The sequence below is a fragment of the Esox lucius genome, chromosome 23 (assembly GCF_011004845.1).
Source record: "Esox lucius isolate fEsoLuc1 chromosome 23, fEsoLuc1.pri, whole genome shotgun sequence".
Classification (NCBI taxonomy): domain Eukaryota; kingdom Metazoa; phylum Chordata; class Actinopteri; order Esociformes; family Esocidae; genus Esox; species Esox lucius.
The window spans coordinates 1,369,865-1,392,014 of record NC_047591.1 but is presented as its reverse complement, the minus strand read 5'-3'; the positions used below and the strand labels follow the sequence as shown (position 1 = coordinate 1,392,014).

General features: G+C 40.1%; 1 protein-coding gene across 2 annotated transcripts in view; it reads left to right on the top strand.

Moving 5' to 3' along the window:
- tmtc1 (transmembrane O-mannosyltransferase targeting cadherins 1) overlaps positions 1-22,150 on the top strand; it is a 314,311-nt gene that overhangs the window by 215,884 nt on the left and 76,277 nt on the right. For both annotated transcript variants that reach the window (XM_034290060.1, XM_034290061.1), the window contains one exon: positions 13,547-13,690. In XM_034290060.1, the coding sequence (XP_034145951.1) occupies positions 13,547-13,690 (144 nt within the window). The remainder of the gene's footprint in view (positions 1-13,546; positions 13,691-22,150) is intronic.

The window sequence follows — 22,150 nt, the reverse complement described above, 5'->3', positions numbered from 1 at the left end:
CAAAAATAAAATACATTATGTTCTTTCCCATAAAGTGACATGCTGAATGTTTCGGGGGCAGGCTAGGTTGAACAAGGTTAAGATAATCTGGGACACTTTAATCTGTTTCTGTGTATGACTGAGACTGAATAATAATTAAATAGACAAAATAGACAATTGTAATTACCTTTAGCTAGTTAAACAATAAACAGATACTGTAGATGCTTTGCTTTCGTTCTATGAATTTATAAATTTTTAAAATAATCTGAAGCCTGTTTACAACTACATTTCCTGACCACTAGTCATTTTATCAGTGCAGATCCTGTTGAAACCAGCAAAAATTTTGGCAAAATGTACCCTAATGTTGGCCCCCACAAGGAAAAGGACTAAGTCCATATAAAACTTTAGAATTGGTGTTACTCTATGCTGTTATTCTATCAAGACAGAGTATCTCCAACTAAAAGACACAATGTTCCTTAGTAAACTACATATGACCAGTTTTCATAGGGCTCTGATCAAAAGTAGTAAATAGGTGTTAGAAATATATTTTCTCACCTCTTTTTTTCTTTTTGCTGGACCGCGTAAGCGGATCGCCTAAGAAAAGTGGATGTCACCGACCGACCACTATAACCGTAAAAACAGTTTACGGTTATAGTGCGACTGTTTCTGGTGGATTTTCGAAGTACGCATCCGTGCATGCGTTTTGAGTCTGGATAGACAAACACATTTGCTGGCTACAACATAGGCTACAGTAGTTACGTTACAGTGAGCCGTAACTAAAACTGTATACGGTAATATTGTAACTGTTTCTTGCATGGAAAAGATCGTCTTCAGTCTCGCTAGCAATTGCTCAATTCTTATGACTATTCCAGTAAGTTAGTAGATACCAGTAAGCCTATTACTGGCCAAGAAACTGTTCAAATGGCCAGTGGCAAAAGCCACAGATGCTATTTGTGGTGAAACGTTAGTCAGTTGAACACAATGCTCAATAGTGTTTAGCGACTGTTGAAATGCATAATGCTGTGGCATTATGGTTAAAGACCGCGCCTCTAACGTGGAAGGCTCAAGTTCGAATCTATTGTGAACAACGACATTTATTTTATTTCCAGGATTCTCTCGTTGTTTCACTTGATGTAAAAGTTAGTTATCGTCACCTTTCTTGATAGCTATTGTATCAATGTCTTTCCTGAATGAAAGAAAAAAGTATGCTGTTCAAACGGCAAGTGGCGAAAGGTAACAGTTCAGACGCTATTTGTGGTGTCAGTAAACTAGGTAAGAAACGTTAGTCAGTTTAACTGTATCAATATCATTCATGAATAGCCAATTAGCTTTTAAAACGGCCAGTTACAAAAGAAGATTTGTTCATAGACACAAGAAGCTATACTGACACCCATCAAATGTAGCATTCTGTGGTGTAGTGGTTAGTGACACAGCCTTTCATGTGGGTGACCTGGGTTTGAATCTCAAGAGGGCAATACTTTCTATTGTGGTCCGACTGAACTAGGCTTGCGTGGTGTCTTGTTTAGGCTTGCGTGGTGTCTTGTTTATTGAGGCCAAAGTAATAACAAAGGTTATGTTTTTGCGCTGGAGTAATTTCATTTTTTTCCCCTCATGTTTAGTGTTTATGACCTGCTTACACATTGGATTTGTCAGTCTGTGTGTGCGCCTGTGTATGAGTGTTGATTAACAGTATTCTCATGTTAGTGGGCATCCATACATTTGTCTTCCTCTGCAGATGTTACTCATATGCAAGCAGTACGGAGATGTAGTTGTCATGGTAACAGACAGAGTTTATATGGATTTGTTCAACCTCTTTACCCGGGATTGTGACAAAGTTGTCCACATTAGCATGGCACAATCAAAATGGATTTAAATTACGTGTCTACTATTAACCAACCATTGCTTAAAGCACTTTAAAAGGGTATCCACCTAGAATGTTTATGGGCCACTCTACAATGATTGACTATGGCCATTTTATGTTCTACATTCCATTAACAGTATTACAACTTCTCTTAATGGCAGTATTAAGGCTGTCTTGTCATATATCCTACAGAGAAGTGACTAGGGTTGAAATATCTCCTGCCCCTCTTTCGACCATCAGCACCATGTACCGTGTCCTATACAGTAAATCAATGCAGTTTGGGCAATGAATTTAAGCTCTTAGGGTAACCTATTAAATCACTGAATACAGTCCTACAACGGTCTTTAGAAAATAATGCAAACTCTAGTGAACAAAAATGTAAACGCCACATGCAATTCTGTTGTGGACTAAAAAAGTTTACCCTTGTCCTGGGGACAAAAATGGCCACTTTAAAAGATGTATTAACACAATGCCACAAATGTTGTGATGTCATTATAGAGAATTTGGCAGTACATCTACAGAGAAATTATACAATTCTCTAGTCTTTTTTGATATCACTGTACAAAAGTCCAACATGGCAGTAGTTTATTTCTTTTTAATTAATAATGAATATAAGAGCATAATTTATTTACATTTAAGGAACATTCAAAAACATATTATAGAGTAAACAAATACATGAAACTTTGGCCTTTAGTGAGTCGTTTTTCTTATTGCTTAAGTCTCTGACCTAACAGAATTATGTGAGATTATAAATCATCTACGTAAATATCTAATTGATGTTTGTATATAAAATGGTTTATCATCTTTTTGTGAAGAGTGCAGTTAGTGCCTCACAGTTACGTCAAATTGAACTTGAATGCACATGGAAAAATCCATATATATAGTTATGACATTATGTCCATTATCCACAACATCTTTAGAAAATCTATACATTAAGCTGCTTAGGCTTTATATTTATGGCATCTGTCAACTAAATATAGTTCAGGAGGCAAAATAATTCACTTGAACATATATAAAAAATGAGTTGTTTAATTCATGTAATGTAAATGCTGTATTGCTCTGATGTTCACCTGATTACGTTAATGGAACAAAGCAGATTTATTTCATTGTGGTTAGCTAGGTGAAATACAATATTAAGCTCCCTACTTGTCGCTAACACAGGTAGTTTGCATCAAACCATTTTGCTTGCGCATAGCAGTTAGCAATGAGCATAGCTTGCCTTGTTCAAGGCGTGAACAACTTAATTTGTCAGAGACAACCTTTCTACATTAGAGAATGAAAAGAGAAATGGTAACTACATATTTTTTCCACACTGCATTTTGCTGTTATTTTTTAACAGCAAAATGGGTTATTGGGATATACTAGTTGAAGTGTTGCTATTGCCATGATGATGATGTTTTTTTCTTTTCTTCTTGCAAAGGTTTGACATGATTTTTTGCAATTGTTTGTGACTGTCATGGTTGGTAGGGTGGACTGCAGAGCAGCAGTACATTGACATTCTTTGATTTTTATACTCACAAAACAAACAGAGAGGTGGCAACCACAAACTGAAGGGCATGAGGCACAAACAATGATACACCACTGATGTCATAAAAGGGCAACTTAAATAGGATCCCCAATTAGAGAGAACGCAGGGCAGCAGCCTCTAATTGGGGACCAACAAAACTAAACATAGAGATGCCTAGAGGGCATCCCTGCAGTCAGGCCCTGACAGTGACATCCTTACTACAGACCATTTGTAACTGCACCATCGCAGGACTTCCACATCTGGCTTCTTCAACTGCTGGAACATCAGTCCAGCCACCTGATGAAACTGTGAGTTGAAACTGTCAGAAACCATCTCAGGGGAGCTCATCTGTGTGCTAGTCGTCCACACCAGTGGCTTGAGCTGACTGCATTTTAGTGTAGTAACCGCAGTGGGTAAAATTCTCACTGCATTGGGCAAATACTCACACTTAATCGCCACTGGCATGGTAGAATATTTTGGTTTTCACGGATGAATACAGTTTCAACTGTACCAGGCAAGGCATGAATCGCATTGTGTGGGTGACCTGTTGGCTGAAGTAAATGTTGTTGGTGGGTTTATGATGTGGCCATACATAAGCAAAAGACAATGAACACAAATGCATCTTATGGCCAATTTGACAGCACAGTGATAGTATGACTTGAAGCCCTTAGTTTTGCCATTCATCTGTGGCAATTCTAGCGTGATAATGCACAGTCCCATTTCCCAAGGATCTGTACACAATTGTATTATCAACAATATTTCTAGTTACTGCCAATTTCCACTTGTCACAGCCATTGAAGAGAAGTTGGACAACATTCCAGAGACCACAGTAAACAGCCTGATCAACTCTATGCTAAGAAGAGATGTTGCACTGCATGAGGCAAATCATGGTCACACCAGATACTGACTGGCTGCCCCCTCGACCCGGCCCCGGATAAGCGGAAGATGATGGTGGTGGCCCTCATTCATGAAATTTGCATACGATCAAATTTGATAATTTCACCTTTGCAGCTGGCATTAATCAATATTATCTTTGTCATATCCTTACCATCAAAATCATGTCTGGTTGGAGAATGTGTAATCCAATGTAGAAAAACAAGTCTTATTGCAAATCAAAAATTAAAAACAACAATCATGGAAAAACAACAATCATAACAGCCTCAGTAACAACAACAAAAAATTATATTAATAATAATAGACAATATAAAATAAGATGACAAGGAATATAGCACATACAAATGCACCACAATGTAAAATGTGTCACTTCCTTATTAATGTATGATTTAAGGTGCCTACACATGGGCCGCGGTAAGCTGCAACTGAACCGCAAGAAAAATCTGCCCACCATGTGTACACCCATGCGGGGGTGTACACACGACAGCTACAGTGGCTGAGTTTGCATTGGTTACCATAGTAACAACAATGGTCTGGCGAAGTTATGTTTTGGTATGTCGACTAGAAGTTTGCCTACATATTTATGTTTTTGTAAATTAAATAAAAATGAAAGCCAAGCAAATTGAAGAGATAAGAAGAGTGAATGTATCTTACTGAGTGACTGACTGGCTACCCCTTGTGAAATAGCATAGTGGTTAGAGAAGCAGACTTGTGGACTATAGGTCCCAAGTTCATATCTCCTCGCAGGCGAAGCGAAGTACGCATTGTGGATTATTCTGTATTGACGAAAACTTTAGTACGGTTATATTGTGACTTTTTTTTTCTGGCATGGATAAGTTCATCTTCAGTCGCTAGGAATTGCTCAATTCTTATGATTATTTCTAAGAAGTTAGTAGATACCAGTAAGCCTATTACTGGCTAATAACCTGTTCAAACGGCCAGTGGCAAAGGCTAACAGCTCATAGACGCTATTTCTGGTGGAGGTAAACTTAATAAGAAATGTTAGTCAGTTTAACACAATGCTCAATAGTGTTTAGCGACAGGGAAAAAACGTAATGCCATGGCGTTATGGTTAAAGACAGTGCCTCTCACGTGGATGGCTCAAGTTCAAATCTGTTGTGAACAACAACATTTATTTATTTTATTTCCACGATTCTCTTGTGGTTTCACTTGATGAAAAAGTTAGTTATTGTCACCTTTCTTGATAGTTATTGTATCAATGTCATTCACAAATGAAAGAAAAGAATACGTTGTTATGCCATGAAAGAAAAAAATTAGTTGACAAGATGAACGCTGTTCTTTGGTCGACATGGACAGTGGCCTCTCAAAAGAAAAAGAAAATTAAACTTTGGGCACCCCCACCCACTAGAAAGCATGCACAGAAAGCGGCACCGCTCACGGGATTGAGGTGCTCGCAAAACTGCTTGCGATTTGCCGCCCATCGCCCTACTCCAATTGAAAGTCTATAAGACCTTCACCGCCACTGCGGCCCGTGTGCAGGCACCTTTATTCCTTTCACCTTATGCTGCATTTCTTTATCTCTTATTTCTGTTGTTCAAGCTTTTGTAAGGTTTGAATTGCCTTTGTGTATGTAATGCACTAGCCAAAAAATTGCTTGGCCTTGGTAAGTCAATCTTGCTTATAGTATCAACATACTTGTGTGCACACCCTTACACTAATACTTTCTTGAAGCACCTTTTGATTTTATTACGGCACTCAGTCTTTTTGGGTAGGAGTCTATTGGCATGGCACATCCTGATGTGGCAATATTTGCCCACTCTTCTTTGCAAAAGCACTCCAAATCTGTCAGATTGCGAGGACATGCCCTATGCACAGCCCTCTTCAGATCACCCCATAGGTGTTCAATTGGATTCAGGTCTGGGCTCTGGCTGGGCCATTCCAAAATGTTAATCTTCTTCTGGTGAAGCTATGCTTTTGTGGATTTGGATGTGTGCTTTGGGCTATTGTCATGGTGAAAGGTGAATTTCATCTTCAGCTTTCTAACGGACGCCTGAAGGTTTTGTGCCAAAATTCCCTTGTATTTGGAACTGTACATAATTTGTTTCACCCTGACTAAGGCCCCAGTTCCAGCTGATGAAAAAAAGCCCCAAAGTGTGATGCTGCCACCACCATGCTTCACTGTGGGTATGGTTTTCTTTGGGTGATTGTTTTTGCGCCAAACATACCTTTTGGAATTATGGCCAAAAAGTTCAACGTTGGTTTCATCAGACCATAACACATTTTCCCACGTGCTTTTGGGGGACTTGGTGTTTGTTTATGCAAACTTCAGCCAGGCTTGGATGTTTGTCTTTGTAAGAAAAGGCTTCTGTCTTGCCACCCTACCCCATAGCCCATTCATATGAAGAATAAGGGAGATTGTTGTCACGTGTAGCACAAAGCCAGTACTTGTCAGAAATTCCCGTAGTTCCTTTAATGTTGCTGTAGGCCTCTTGGAAGCCTCCCTGTCCAATTTTCTTCTCGTCTTTTCACTCAATTTTGGAGGCACGTCCAGTTCTTGGTAATGTCGCTGTTGTGCCATATTTTCTCCACTTGATGATGACTGTCTTCAATGTGTTCCATGGTATATCTAATGCTTTGGTAATTATTTTGTACCTTTCTCCTGACTGATATCTTACAACAATGAGATCCCTCTTATGCTTTGGAAGCTCTCTGTGGACCATGGCTTTTGCTCTGAGATGCAACTAAGAAAATATTAGGAAAATCCTACTAGAACAGCTGAACTTCATTTGTGATTAATCAGAGTCACTTTAAATGAGGGCAGGTGTGTAATGACTTCTGTTTAACATGAGTTTGAATGTGTTTGGTTAATTCTGAACACAGACACATCCCCAGTTATAAGAGGTTAAGGTTTTTATTTTTCATTTTTTCCCCTCGAAGATTTCAGTTTGTTTTTCAATTGAATTGTATAATATATACCTTATAGGTCACATTATAGCTCTGCCGCCATGTGTTGGAGTTCACCCCGGTGAACGAGAGGGTCATTTCCCTGCGCCTACGGGTCGGGGATAGGTCTCTCACTGTTGTTTGTGCCTACGGGCCAAACGGCAGTGCAGAGTACCCGACCTTTTTGGAGTCTCTGGGAGGGGTGCTGGAAAGTGCTCCGACTAGGGACTCCATCGTTCTACTGGGGGACTTCAACGCCCACGTTGGCAGCGACAGTGACACCTGGAGAGGCGTGATTGGGAGGAACGGCCCCCCTGATCTGAACCTGAGCGGTGTTCAGTTATTGGACTTCTGTGCTATTCACACCATGTTCAAGCATAAGGGTGTCCATCAGTGCACGTGGCTCCAGGACACCCTAGGCCGTAGGTCGATGATCGACTTTGTTGTCGTTTCATCTGACCTGCGGCCATATGTCTCGGACACTCGGGTGAAGAGAGGGGCGGAGCTGTCAACTGATCACCACCTGGTGGTGAGTTGGATCCGATGGCGGGGGAGGAAGCTGGACAGACTCCGCAGACCCAAGCGTACAGTAAGGGTTTGCTGGGAACGTCTGGCCTAGTCTCCTGTCAGAGAGATCTTTAACTACCACCTCAACTGGGGATGTCGTCGGGCGGTGGAAGGAGTACTTCAAGGATCTCCTCAATCCCGCCGTCACGTCTTCCATTGAGGAAGCAGAGGATGAGGGCTCAGAGGTGGACTCGTCCATCACCCGGGCTGAAGTCACTGAGGTAGTCAAGAAACTCCTCGGTGGCAAGGCACCAGGGGTGGATGAGATCCGCCCTGAGTACCTCAAGTCTCTGGATGTTGTGGGGTGCTTCGGGAATGTGGGGTCCTGGGTCCTTTGCTAAGGGCTGTCAGGTCCCTGTACGACCGAAGCAGGAGCTTGGTCCGCATTACCGGCAGTAAGTCAGACTTGTTCCCAGTGCATGTTGGACTCCGGCAGGGCTGCCCTTTGTCGCCGGTTCTGTTTGTAATTTTTATGGACAGAATTTCTAGGCGCAGCCAGGGGCCGGAGGGTGTCAGGTTTGGGGACCACACGATTTCGTCTCTGCTCTTTGCGGATGATGTTGTCGTGTTGGCCCCTTCAAACCAGGACCTTCAGCATGCACTGGGACGGTTTGCAGCCGAGTGTGAAGCGGTGGGGATGAAAATCAGTACCTCCAAATCCGAAGCCATGGTCCTCAGTTGGAAAAGGGTGGCTTGCCCACTTCAGGTTTGGGATCGAGTGCCTGCCTCAAGTGGAGGAGTTTAAGTATCTAGGGGTCTTGTTCACGAGTGAGGGAAGGATGGAATGGGAGATTGACAGACGGATTGGTGCAGCTTCTGCAGTAATGCGGTCGATGTATCGGTCTGTCGTGGTGAAGAAAGAGCTGATTTACCGAAGCTCTCGATTTACCGGTCAATCTACGTTTCCTACTCTCACCTATGGTCATGAGCTTTGGGTCATGACCGAAAGGACAAGATCCCGGATACCGGCGGCCGAAACGAGCTTTCTCCGCAGGGTGGCTGGGCGAACCCTTAGAGTGAGATGCTTGGTCACCCGGGAGGAGCTCAGAGTAGAGCCGCTGCTCCTCCACATCGAGAGGGGTCAGCTGAGGTGGCTTGGGCATCTGTTCCGGATGCCTCCTGAATGCCTTCCCGGGAAGGTGTTCCGGGCCCGTCCCACCGGGAGGAGACCCCGGGGAAGACCTAGGACACGCTGGATGTCTCCCGGCTGGCCTGGGAACGCCTCGGTGTCAACCCGGAAGAGCTGGAGGAAGTGTCTAGGGAGAGGGAAGTCTGGGCATCTCTGCTTAGACTGTTGCCCCCGCGACCAGGCCCCGGATAAGCGGAAGAAGATGGATGGAGGTCACATTAAAAGTGGAAAAAGTACTGACATGATTTATCTTTGCCTCATTCTTTTACCTCACAAAAACCTGGCAATTTCCCAGGGGTGTGTAGACCTTTTATATCCACTGTACTTTACATCAGCAGCACTTTCTTAGCCAACCAGTGCAATACTCTATACCTGATTTTGGCATATACAAAAACATTTTACAGTGGAACATGGCATTCAGGAATTACTCACTAGGGTATAAAGAATACATATAAAGTACCAAATAACGGGAGAAAACAGAGGTTATTGCCAGCAACACTTTCTTATTCACCCACTCCATTGGCTCCAGTTCAATACACTGTTAGCCAAATACTGCCATGCAAATTGCATTATAACAAAAATGTAAATGTTGTGAAGCATTTAGGGGCTGATTCATGGAGGAAAATAGAGGGTTTAGCCAGCAGCACTTTCTAAGTCACCCACTCCATTGGCTACTCTACACCTGAATTTGGCCTATGCAAATTGTCTTATAAGAAAGAAACTAGATGTTGTGATGTGGAACATGGCTCTTGAGATTTACTCACTAGGGGAGGGGTAGGCAATATTTTTCACTGGGGGGGCCACACTGAAAATACCAGAGAGCATCATGGGCCAGATTACTTTTTTAACCAACATGCCTAAAAACAACCAACATAGCTAACTCTGCTAACTTGCATATTATATTTATGCATAACACTGTTTTCATAATTTAACTTAATTTACTTTAACAATGTTATTATTATTTTCGGTTAATAATTGTTATTATGGCAGGCAAAGGCCTAAAAAAATCCCTTTTAGGGTTATTACTCAACAGAAATGTTACAACCCATATTGCCTTAAAACATAACTTTCAACGCAACAGAGTGAGCTACATAAGGTATAGTGTATAACAGTTATATAGGTATAATAGTTATTAGGGCAAACATAAGTCTATGAAATCACTTCTGAAGATTTTCACTCAAAGCAAATGTTGGTATAATTGACATCTAACGACATACAGTATATTTTTTGTACTACGTGCTTTTAACGACAGCGATTCCAGCAGCCCAGACCCAAGAATTCAACTTTTAGGGCTACTCACTCACTATGAACAGGAGAGACTCGTATGGGCGTTGACAAGTGAGGTGTCAGGAGTCATTTCTGTTGAAGCAGTGTGCGGTACTGCTAGAAGATGTTCATCAGTGAGGCTGCATCTGCGGCGCTTGGACTTGTTGAATTTTAGCATCGGGTGACAGTTTTTGTATTTCGCTGCATGCTTGCTCTGGAAGTGCCTCTGGAAATTGCACTCTTTAAAAACGGTGACGTTAGCTTAACATATTAAGCAAGTTGCTTTACCTGCGACATTTGCAAATAAATATTTTCCTGTCAATAGTTTTTTTTAAATACCCTGCTTTCGTTATCAGCTTTTCTTAGGTTCATTTCCAGAGATCGCTAGCTATCAATTGCGTATAGTACGCACAAATGATAACTTCCGCGCGTGGATTGTGGTGCTGGTCCCTACGTATCATAGCAACGCAAATACCTTGTTTCAACTTAAAGGTATTTTAAACAGACAGTATATGATACTGCTGTACTTATTACTGGGAGTGCCACGGTACTTTTAATTAGAAAATAAATAAATATGCAACAGTAAATAAAGTAACGTAATCTGCGGACCTAATATTTTTTTATTGTTTTAAAATAAATAGTTCCCTATGGTGTGTACTATATATTTTGTCCCTCTTTTTATTTTGTTACATCCATAGATTTTTAGTCAATGTTATGAAGTTTTTATTGTGTTCTATTTCCTGTTGTTTTTATTCTGTTTCATTGTTTCATATACATATGTTTACTCTTTTTTGTACAGTTTCTATGGTGTTCTGCTTCCTGTTGTTTTTATTATTTCATTGTTTAATAAATATCGGCTTCCCTCTATCCTCATTGTCCTTTGCCTCATACATCTCCCCATATAGTGTGATCCGGAAGAATATGTTGGACAGTGACATGTACATTGTCAATAATACAGTGCATCACAAATACATCTTGCCCTCAATGTATATCTGACAGTCTCATTCTGTTACCTTTTGCTCAAAATACCATACCCTCCCATACATACACTTGCAACAATAACCCATAGATGTAGCACTGCCTTACCACTGCCGCTTTCACTCTCAATGCTTGTCTCTCCATTGTCTTAGGCAGTAATCTGTTGGCTCAGAGATCTATATGACCACACACACGTGGACACAATAAATATTTTCTTATACTTACCATATTGAAGCTCTATGGCAGTACTTTGTATATACTCAATATGCTTCTATGCTGTCTTTCTCTTTGACACATACACATGCACACACACATCTTAGACAGTGGACTGTTGAGTCAGATGTCTTTATGACTATACAAAGATATACAGTGTGTGTACCCTACCAGACCATTTTCCTATACTCACCATATTGGAGGACCCCGTCCATTGTTGATATGCAACTATATTTAATACATTTGAACTTACACATACAGGTGCTGGTCATATATACACTCACCTAAAGGATTATTAGGAAAACCTGTTCAATTTCTCATTAATTGCAATTATCTATTATCCTCTGATGGCTACTTCCAGCAGGATAATGCACCATGTCACAAAGCTCGAATCATTTCAGTTTGGGTTCTTGAACATGACAATGAGTTCACTGTACTGAAATGGCCCCCACAGTCACCAGATCTCAACCCAATAGAGCATCTTTGGGATGTGGTGGAACGGGAGCTTCGTGCCCTGGATGTGCATCCCACAAATCTCCATCAACTGCAAGATGCTATCCTATCAATATGGGCCAACATTTCTAAAGAATGCTTTCAGCACCTTGTTGAATCAATGCCACATAGAATTAAGGCTGTTCTGAATGCGAAAGGGGGTCAAACACAATATTAGTATGGTGTTCCTAATAATCCTTTAGGTGAGTGTATTCATTCATTCCACACAGACTGATATATTTAAAATGTTTCTTTTAATTGTGATGATTATAACTGACAACTAATGAAAATCCCAAATGCAGTATCCCCAAAAATTTTAATATTACTTTAAATCTTGGCTTACTGAAAAGTGTGAAAATGAAAAGAATGAGCATGTACAGCACTCAATACTTAGTTGGGGCTCCTTTTGCCTGAATTACTGCAGCAATGCGGCTTGGCATGAAGTCGATCAGTCTGTGGCACTGCTCAGGTGTTATGAGAGCCCAGGTTTCTCTGATAGTGGCCTTCAACTCTTCTGCATTGTTGGGTCTGGCGTATCGCATCTTCCTCTTCACAGTACCCCGTAGATTTTCTATAGGGTTAAGGTCAGGGGAATTTGCTGGCCAATTAAGAACAGGGATACCATGGTCCTTAAACCAGGTCCTGGTAGCTTTGGCACTGTGTGCAGGTGCCAAGTCCTGTTGGAAAATGAAATCTGCATCTCCATAAAGTTGGTCAGCAGCAGGAAGCATGAAGTGCTCTAAAGCTTCCTGATAGACAGCTGCATTGACTTTGGACCTCAGAAAACACAGTGGACCAACACCAGCAGATGACATGGCACCCCAAACCATCACTGACTGTGGAAACTTTACATTGAACTTCAAGCAACAGGGATTGTGTGCCTCTCCTCTCTTGCTCCAGACTCTGGGACCTTGATTTCCAAAGGAAATGCAAAATGTACTTTAATCAGAGAATATAACTTTGGACCACTCAGCAGCAGTCCAGTCTTTAGCCTAGGCGAGACGCTTCTGACGCTGTGTCTTGTTCAGGAGTGGCTTGACACAAGGAATGCGACAGCTGAAACCTATGTCTTGCATACATCTGTGCGTGGTGGTTCTTGAAGCACTGACTCCACCTGCAGTCCACTCTTTGTGAATCTCCCCCACATTTTTGAATGGGTTTTGTTTCACAATCCTCTCCAGGGTGCGGTTATCCCTATTGCTTGTACACTTTGTTCTACCACATCCTTTCCTTCCCTTCGCCTCTCTATTAATGTGCTTGGACACAGAGCTCTGTGAACAGCCAGCCTCTTTAGCAATGACCATAGTGTCTTGCCCTCCTTGTGCAAGGTGTCAACGGTCATCTTTTGGACAGCTGTCAAGTCAGCAGTCTTCCCCATGATTGTGTAGCCTACAGAACTAGACTGAGAGACCATTTAAAGGCCTTTGCAGGTGTTTTGAGTTAATTAGCTGATTAGAGTGTGTCACCAGGTGTCTTCAATATTGAACCTTTTCACAATATTCTAATTTTCTGAGATACTGAATTTGGGTTTTTCATTAGTTGTCAGTTATAATCATCACAATTAAAATAATTAAAACACTTGAAATATATCAGTCTGTGTGGAATGAATGTATACATTATGCAAGTTTCACGTTTTGAATGGAATTACTGAAATAAATCAACTTTTTTATGATATTGTAATTATATGACCAGCACCTGTATAGTATTATTTTACCACAAGTGTTGTTATAGATGATATATTCCTCTCCCTCTCTAGGTTGTACCCTCTCCATGCTAGTGCCATGAACAACCTGGGTACTCTGACACACCATGCAGAAGAGGCAGAGCGCTACTACAGGAAAGCCCTGGCCACCAACCCCCATCATAACAGAGCCCTATTCAACCTGGGAAACCTGCTCAAGTACGATGCATGCACACACATGCACACAACCATTCACAAAATTGCTTGCTTACTTGTTTGCATGCACACGCACACACACAAACTTGTTAGCTTGCTTTTACACGCTCCTCATACACACAAACAGTGAGCATTTAAGTTGGCAGACTGTACACAGGGCCTTTTTTAAATCACAATGCTCACAGCCTCACACTCCATTCTTACAAAAAACACACGCCCTTTCCCGCACACACAACGACAGTGACAACCAGAACATCCTAGCTGAGGATAAATGACATACGTTAGTTCCAGAAAGCTCTTTCTGTTCACTCTCATTCATAGCACTGAAGGGATATTCTGCTTGTTGCTCATTAAGCATGAGGCTGTGTGTGTTTACATGTGTCTATGCCTCTGTTTGTGTGTGATGTCCAAGCTGCTCATCTCATCCCTGTCAGTCAGACAGAGGGCTGACTGGACAACAATGGATTCAGCATAGAGATAAAAGAAAGAGGAAGCGCTGAGTATACCTTTTTAGGAAAACAAAACAGAGAAACATGTGCCATATTCTGAGTGATGGGAATTTAAATTATTCGCAGTATCTAGTATCTCTACTGGAGAACCACGTCAATAATGGTAACACAAATGAAGTCCATTATTACACTACAGATCCATCAACAGGTCTATATATTAAATTACAAGCAGTGAACATTCCGCCTCAGGCCTAGAGACAGACCAAACATCTAGTCACATTACTAATAATGGACATGTTGCTGCTTCTATTTCATCTGCTGCAGGGGCTCTCAAACTTTTTTGCTTTGTGACCCACTAAAGAAAAAGTGTCTTAAAAAAACATATATTCACCAAAGAGTAAATTAAAAATGTATTAATTATTCCATCTTCACCAAGAGATGGAATAATGTAACTAAATGTAGGTTTGATAATGGATTATTGTGAACAAGATTGATTGTATAACTAGAATGTATTGTTATACATTTTCTGCAATTTACTTAATAATGTCCATGTGCTGGGCAGAACATTTGACACCTTAACCTTCACAGCAGTGATACATTTTGTTTTGAAGTTAATTTCCATAAATTCTATGAAATTAGAAATGGCTAATGCTGTGTTATTACGCTGAAACATGATAAAAATAAATCAGAGCTTGTTAGTGAAATTTATAATCTTACAGCATTTTCATACTTTTTCTTCAAATCCACGCATTGGTTAAGATCATAGACTGTATAAATAATGGACGACGCCCTTTCGCTCTTTTCCATTGGTGAAAAATGAAGCCACCAGTGTCCTGATACGGCGCTGACATCTTGGACTTGCGTCTGCGCAGATAGCGATCTTGGGACCAGTTCTGCGCAGTAGTTATGCGCAGTAGCGAGAAGGAAGTAAAGCCGTAAAGCCGCGAAATCAACGGCCCCACCCCTGTGCCCCGCCCTCACTCTCCCTCGCAGAATGCGCATACCGTAATCAATCGCAAGTCCAAGTACAGTACAACCTTAGCTTGTTAAACCTAGACGATATGTTATAGCCTAACTTACATCATGTTTAACCTTAATTTAGAATAGGCCTAATACAAAAATAATTGGTAACTTCTAGCTAACGATTACCTGCTAGCTATTAACATGGCTATTAACGAGGCTTGTTGTCTTTTAGCTAACGTTAGCTAGCCCATTACATTTATTTACTAATTAAATAGCTTATAAATTTAACTTACTGAAAAAAATTCAAAGATCGATTGGGAATGCCAGATCGGTTAGCACAATGTACTGCAGAACAACCCATTATGTCCGTGTGAAATTATATCAATTATAGAAATTTAGAGATTAAATGTAAAGTTCCAATCTCCTCAGTCCTCCGAAGATTCAGTGGCTCCTCGGCTCAGATAGCTGTCAATCACAGCTGTGAATCACGATGTCACACCACCGTTTTTAGAGCATTAAATAACTAACTAAAAACAAACTTATTTTAAAAACAAACTCTTGAATTTACATTAGCGTGATACAAACTACAGTAAATGACAGAAACCAGCTTCGGAAAAAATATATTTGAAGGGTAATTTAATTGTTTAGTTGGTCTCGCGTCCCATTGAATAACATGGGGAGGGCGGGGTTTATGACCTATACTGGGACCACTCACCAGGGGGCGATCGAGACGTTTTGGCTCCACTTTTCAGGGCTTGTGCGGCACGCTTGGTTAAGATAGTGTGATAGATGGTCACTGCTAAATACTGAGCCAGCAGTCCTATTTACCTCCTGTTATGAACGGTTCATAAATGCACTTATAAATGCTGATAATATGAACCATTATGAACCTAATATTTAATTGGTTGTGCACTTTTTCCCCACTTTGGTTAGGATGTGAGAGGGCTGTCCAAGAAATATTAGAGGTTAGTTAACTGATCTCCTCAACTCTGATATCCTCAACTGATCTCCTCTGATCTCTTCAACTGTCCTGCCCAAATTTACAAGGTTATTTAGCTATAAAATGTCTTACAAATTTCATTTTACACACTTTTTCAAACAAGTTACAAATGTTTATAACTGTTGAAAGAATTCCTTGCTTTGATGTGGCTGACCTAAATACATTTATTAGTTACAACATTTATAACTAATGAAAATATACCTTATTTTGAAGTGACAGAATTATAGACATTCATTATCATGTTATCAACACGGTTTATAAATAGTTACACAAATGTTACACACAATATGCAATAAGAAAGGGTTGAAAAGATGAATAGCTTAAGGCACAGGTGTCAAACCGGTTCCACAAAGGGCCGAGTGTCTGCAGGTTTTTGGTTTTTCCTATAAATTGGTTCCTAGTTCATACCTACACAACCAGGTGAGGGTAGAAACTAACCAATCAGTGACCTAATTAACCAATCAAGTACAAGGAGAGAGCAAAAACCTGCAGACACTCGGCCCTCCGTGGAACCGGTTTGACACCTCTGGCTTAAGGCATGCCCATCACATTTTTATACTGAAACTGACAATTGTTTTTACCTTTACCATTAAAAAATTGTAAATGGATCATCTACCTGATAACTTGACCCCATGCCCACCACTCTTGTAGAAGCATTCCTTCCTTCCATCTCACCACTATGCACTAAATCAACTCCTGAGTTCAGCTTTTGACACCATTTCCCATTCACTCCTCCTGAAACATCTGGCTGGTGCTGGTGTCACGGATGTTGCTCCCTCCTGGTTCTCCTCCTACTTCACTGACCGTCAACGATATGTCCATATCAACAATCATAGATCATAGTGTGCAGCTGCCACTCAAGGTGTCCCCCAGGGATCAGTGCTCGGACCACTCTTCATTATATACCTACTACTCCTGGGGATGATCATGCGACATCACAACATTAACTTCCACTGCTATGCTGATGAGACCCAGCTCTACCTCTCCACCAAACCCGCCTCCTCCCTCCCTCCCATCTCTCTCATCAACTGCATTCAAGATATCCGGAGCTGGATGAACACAGACCTCCTTAAACTCAACAGCAACAAGACAGGGGTCATTCTAATCATCTCCAAATCCACTCTACCCGAACAGCAAAACCTCAGCATCACCATCGATTGCTCTCCGGTCCCCCCTGACTTCTAAAGAAAAAAGCCTCAGTGTCACCCTGGACAACATCCTCTCCTCCGAATCCCACATAAAAACCATCACCCGGACAGCTTTTTTCCATCTGTGTAAACTCTCAAGCTCCAGCACTGAAGCTGTCATTCATGCCTTTGTCACTTCCTCCCTAGATTACTGTAACACTCTTCTTACCGGTATCCCCACCAAACTAATCAACTAACACAAACTGGTCCAGATCTCTGCAGCAAGAATCCTCACCTACACAAGATCATCCAAACATATCACACCAACTCTTAACCAACTTCACTGGCTCCCTGTGCAATATCAGATCAGATTCAAGACTCTCCTGCTCACATTCAAAACCCTCCACAACCTAGCACCCACCTACCTCTTTGATCTCCCACTCTATGTCCCCTCCCGCTCCCTGTGCTCCTCTGCTAGTCTCCTTGTCACCCCCAATTCCGCCTCTCCACCACGGGAGACCGTGCTTTAGCTGCTCTGCACCCAGACTCTGGAATGCATTCCCCCCTCACATACGACAGGCCAAAAGTCACCTCATTCACAACATCTATTCTGTACTGCCTACAACCTTTAGCCTTTCCTGTCTATACCCTGTGTGTTTGTTTTATTTCTCTCGATTTTAGACTTTTTTTAGACTTTTTTTTAACTGGCACTGTTGGCTAACTCACTTTTATAGGCCCATTTTTAAAGGTGTGACATTTTTTATTATTGTGTGTGAGTGCATAGGGACTAGTATCACTACCTTATATGCTAAATACTGGGTACAATTATTTTTAACATAATTTCAGAAGTTTTTCTACAATGGTAGGAGACTATGATTGATGTACATTGTATAGGCATAGGATGCATTTTCATTGTAGATGTTTCTTATTTGGTGAGCGTCACTTTAAGACAGGTGGGGATTGGTTTAACAGCTGTGTGCTCTGCTGTAACAAAGCGGGTGTCCAGGGTTGTGGACGGCGGGGCAACACAGTTTTCTTATCGTAGATTCATGAATTATATGTAGGAATTACTTTGTCTAAGATTTCATTAACATACTCTGTTAACTGTGAAGCAAATAAACACCATACATTTTATTATTCATAACTATGTAGAGTCTTGTGGAAATCTCTTCTTTATTAGCATGCACACAAGTCAAGGACCTGTTGCCAGCAAGACAAAGGCACCGTCAGCTCTTCTAAGTGGAATTCACTATTTGATGGAAAACTGATACCCTCTATAAGAAATGTGCTAAAGGCCATCTTTTACAGTGTAAATGTTTTTAATGGTACAAGCCTTGACTGGAAAAATCTCAAGATTAATGAATAACTTGAAATAAATATAACTTAAACATACATTAACCTCTTCAATTAAATAAATGGGTAACCCTTCAAATTACAGCCCGTTACTTACAGGGTAGTTCCCATGTAACTATGTAGTAACAAGAATGAAAGTACATGGTAAGAATGGGTAGTTATCTAGGAACAATGTAGGTGTTACGTGTACTTATATAAACGAAGAATGATACTACTTAGTAAACAGACAGATGATAAAAAAGATTTTGAAAGTATATATAATTGTCATTCTTATTCATGTGTATAAATTTACCATTTAATAGTGACTTTACTAATTATTTTATTGCAAGTTCACTCGCAGAATTAAGGATTTAAGAGAAAAGAACGATGATGCACAACTTTTCACCGCCAACACATGCTTTGGGCAATCGGTTCTTGCCAAACCAAAAGCCATGTTGACATCAATCACAAATGTATGAATTGATTATAGATGCGTGTTACGAATCAAGCCACAGAAAACACTTATCAGTTGGTTGTCATACAGCCCCCAATGCATCTCCTCATAATAGGCGCCCACATGAACGTTTTTTTCTCCAATATGCCGGATTTAAAACGCTCCAATGTATGCTATTATTTTGTCACATTGAAAGCGAGAAGCGAGAAGTTGACGAATGAAATGGATAGGCTTAACAAATAAGAGATTGTCAGATTTGACTGTTTTTGAGGACAAATCAACTCTAACATTAGAAGGCCTACTTAAATGTGGATAAGCAAAGGTGCCTAGCGCAAATCTCCTAAATCTTGTGTTGTTTTCAAATGTAGATACAAATAAAATCCATTAGCTTGTGGTGGAAATACATATTAAAACTAGTCTATTTCGTAATAACACCTGATAAAAAGAAAATGTGGTAAATTATCATTTGTTTTCAGTTAATACTCCATGACATACCTTCACACCATCATCCTGTTGTAGCTTATTCTTTCCTATACCTTGTGAACTTCACCCTAACCATGTAAGTTCCTAGTAATTCCATCATCTTTCACTAGTTCTTATACAGTACCAACAACACTTAAAGTGTAAGTACAAGGAAAGAGGGCTGTAATTTGAAGCGGTGTCTGTTCCCACATAGTTACAGTGTAGTTACAAGGAAAGAGGGCTGTAATTTGAAGCGGTATCCGTTCCCATATAGATACATATTAGTTACACCTACTAAGCAAGAACGTTTTGGTGTAGTCAAATGAAGCAGAGTCTGATTCACAATAGTTAAAACATGAATCACCTCAAACTAATTAATTAATGACATTTTAAAATGAGAGGGTATGTTCAAAATAAAATAAACCTAAGATGGAAATTGATCAAAATGAAATCCAGATATCTGCACTATTTGGACAGGGATATAATGACATTTCAAAAACATTTATAAACATTTTATAAACAAATAAAAAGAAAATCAAATACTATTACAAACAACTACTGTACCACCACTGCTAACTGAACCTTCTGTGTGTATATATATATATATATATACAGGGTTGGGTAGGTTACTTTTTGAATGTAATCCGTTACAGTTACAAGTTACCTGTCCACATTTATAATCAGTAACGTAACTTTTTGATTACTCAAACTCAGTAACGTAATCTGATTACTTTCATATTAAGAAGCATTGGAAAACAAATAGGAATAGCCTACTGACCAACTGAACACCTTTTGCGGGATCAATCAATGTTAGAGTTTACATAGCGGGTTGTGTAGGCTACAGTGCCTTTGGAAATGGGTTACTTAACTATTGCTTTTTACTTCAGTATGATTGGGGTACATCGCTACATTACACGCTAAAGGTCTCTCAGATATTTAATCATTCGAGTTAATCCAATAAACCTCAATCTTCCAGAATCTTACTTTTTATCTGAACATATCCCCAAATCTACTGATGCTTAAGTCAGTTCTGTTGTTTGTGTTTTATTCATGTTTTTAATTGCTTCAAAACATTGTTGAAAAATAAATGGCAATTACTCGAAAAGAGTATTGACATTGTTGTATATAAAAATGAAGATATCCGTAGCTTTTTGCGCATAAACTAAATCTGCAGTAGTCTGATGATTTGCTCCACAGCCAACATTGTCAAAATGTTGCAGTAACCCCCGCCACGCGAATGCAAGTTTGAAATCGTGAACACCCACATAGAAATAAGATTAATATGGCAACCAGTGATGGATTTTCAAAATGCAAATGAAAGAAATAAACTGTGCACTATAAACCTGCACTCTTTAAAGTTTAAAGTAAATGACGTCAGCAGCCAATGATAACCAATGAACACAATTTTCAGAGATGCAAAGCAAGCAGAATCACATGACCTATCTGTATGGACAGAGTTAATGTGGCCACGTCAAATGCAAATAATCATCCTTTGGCAGAGTGCTTCCCAACACACCTTTTCTCCTCAAATGTCGTGGTAAATTCCATATAATGTTTTCTCATGAAGGCAGCGCCATGTTACAGCTATCTAACATATAGTTGCCTAATCTATTAAACAATTCCTGTAAAAGTTATTCGGTACCACTCGTCCTTGCTGTGTTGTTCGGAGCATTTGACAAATAAACCTTGAAACTTGAAAAATATATAACACCAGGTAGGCCTTTAATTGTTCTGAGAATTATGTGTCATGTAGATAACTAAATAACATTTTATATGACTCGGCTAATATTATAATATTATTATACTCTGTTTTTACCAGCCATCTAACCAACCAAAACCGGAGAAATTTAAACTAGCGCTTCCTCCATCACTAAACTGGTTATGCGTGTCTACCTTTGCGCGCGTGGCTTATCACACACACAACTGAGGTGCACAATTCATATTTTGGTTCAACTGTTTTTATAACATTAAATAATACACTCAAACATACAACGTGTCATCATTATTTCGCACAGCTATTCTTTTCCAATTGAAGTAATCCGTAATCCGTAATCCGATTACAATATTTTTGTAGGTTACGTAACGGATTATAATGACCTTTTTAATAAAATAATCCGTTACTCCCCAACTCTGTATGTACAGTGGGGCAAGAAAGTATTTAGTCAGCCACCAATTGTGCAAGTTCTCCCACTTAAAAAGATGAGAGAGTCCTGTAATTTTCATCTTAGGTACACTTCAACTATGATAGACAAAATGATAAATAAAAATCCAGAAAATCACATTGTAGGACTTGAATGAATTTATTGGTAAATTCCTCTGTAAAATAAGTATTTGGTCACCTACAAACAAGCAAGATTTCTGGCTCTCACAGACCGGTAACTTCTTCTTTAAGAGGGTCCTCTGTCCTCCACTTGTTACCTGTATTAATGGCACCTGTTTGAACTTGTTATCAGTATAAAAGACACCTGTCCACAACCTCAAACAGTCACACTCCAAACTCCACTATGGCCAAGACCAAAGAGCTGTTAAAGGACACCAGAAACAAAATTGTAGACCTGCACCAGGCTGGGAAGACTGAATCTGCAATAGGTAAGCAGCTTAGTGTGAAGAAATCAACTTTGGGAGCAATTATAAGAAAATGAAAGACATACAAGACCACTGATAATCTTCCTCGAT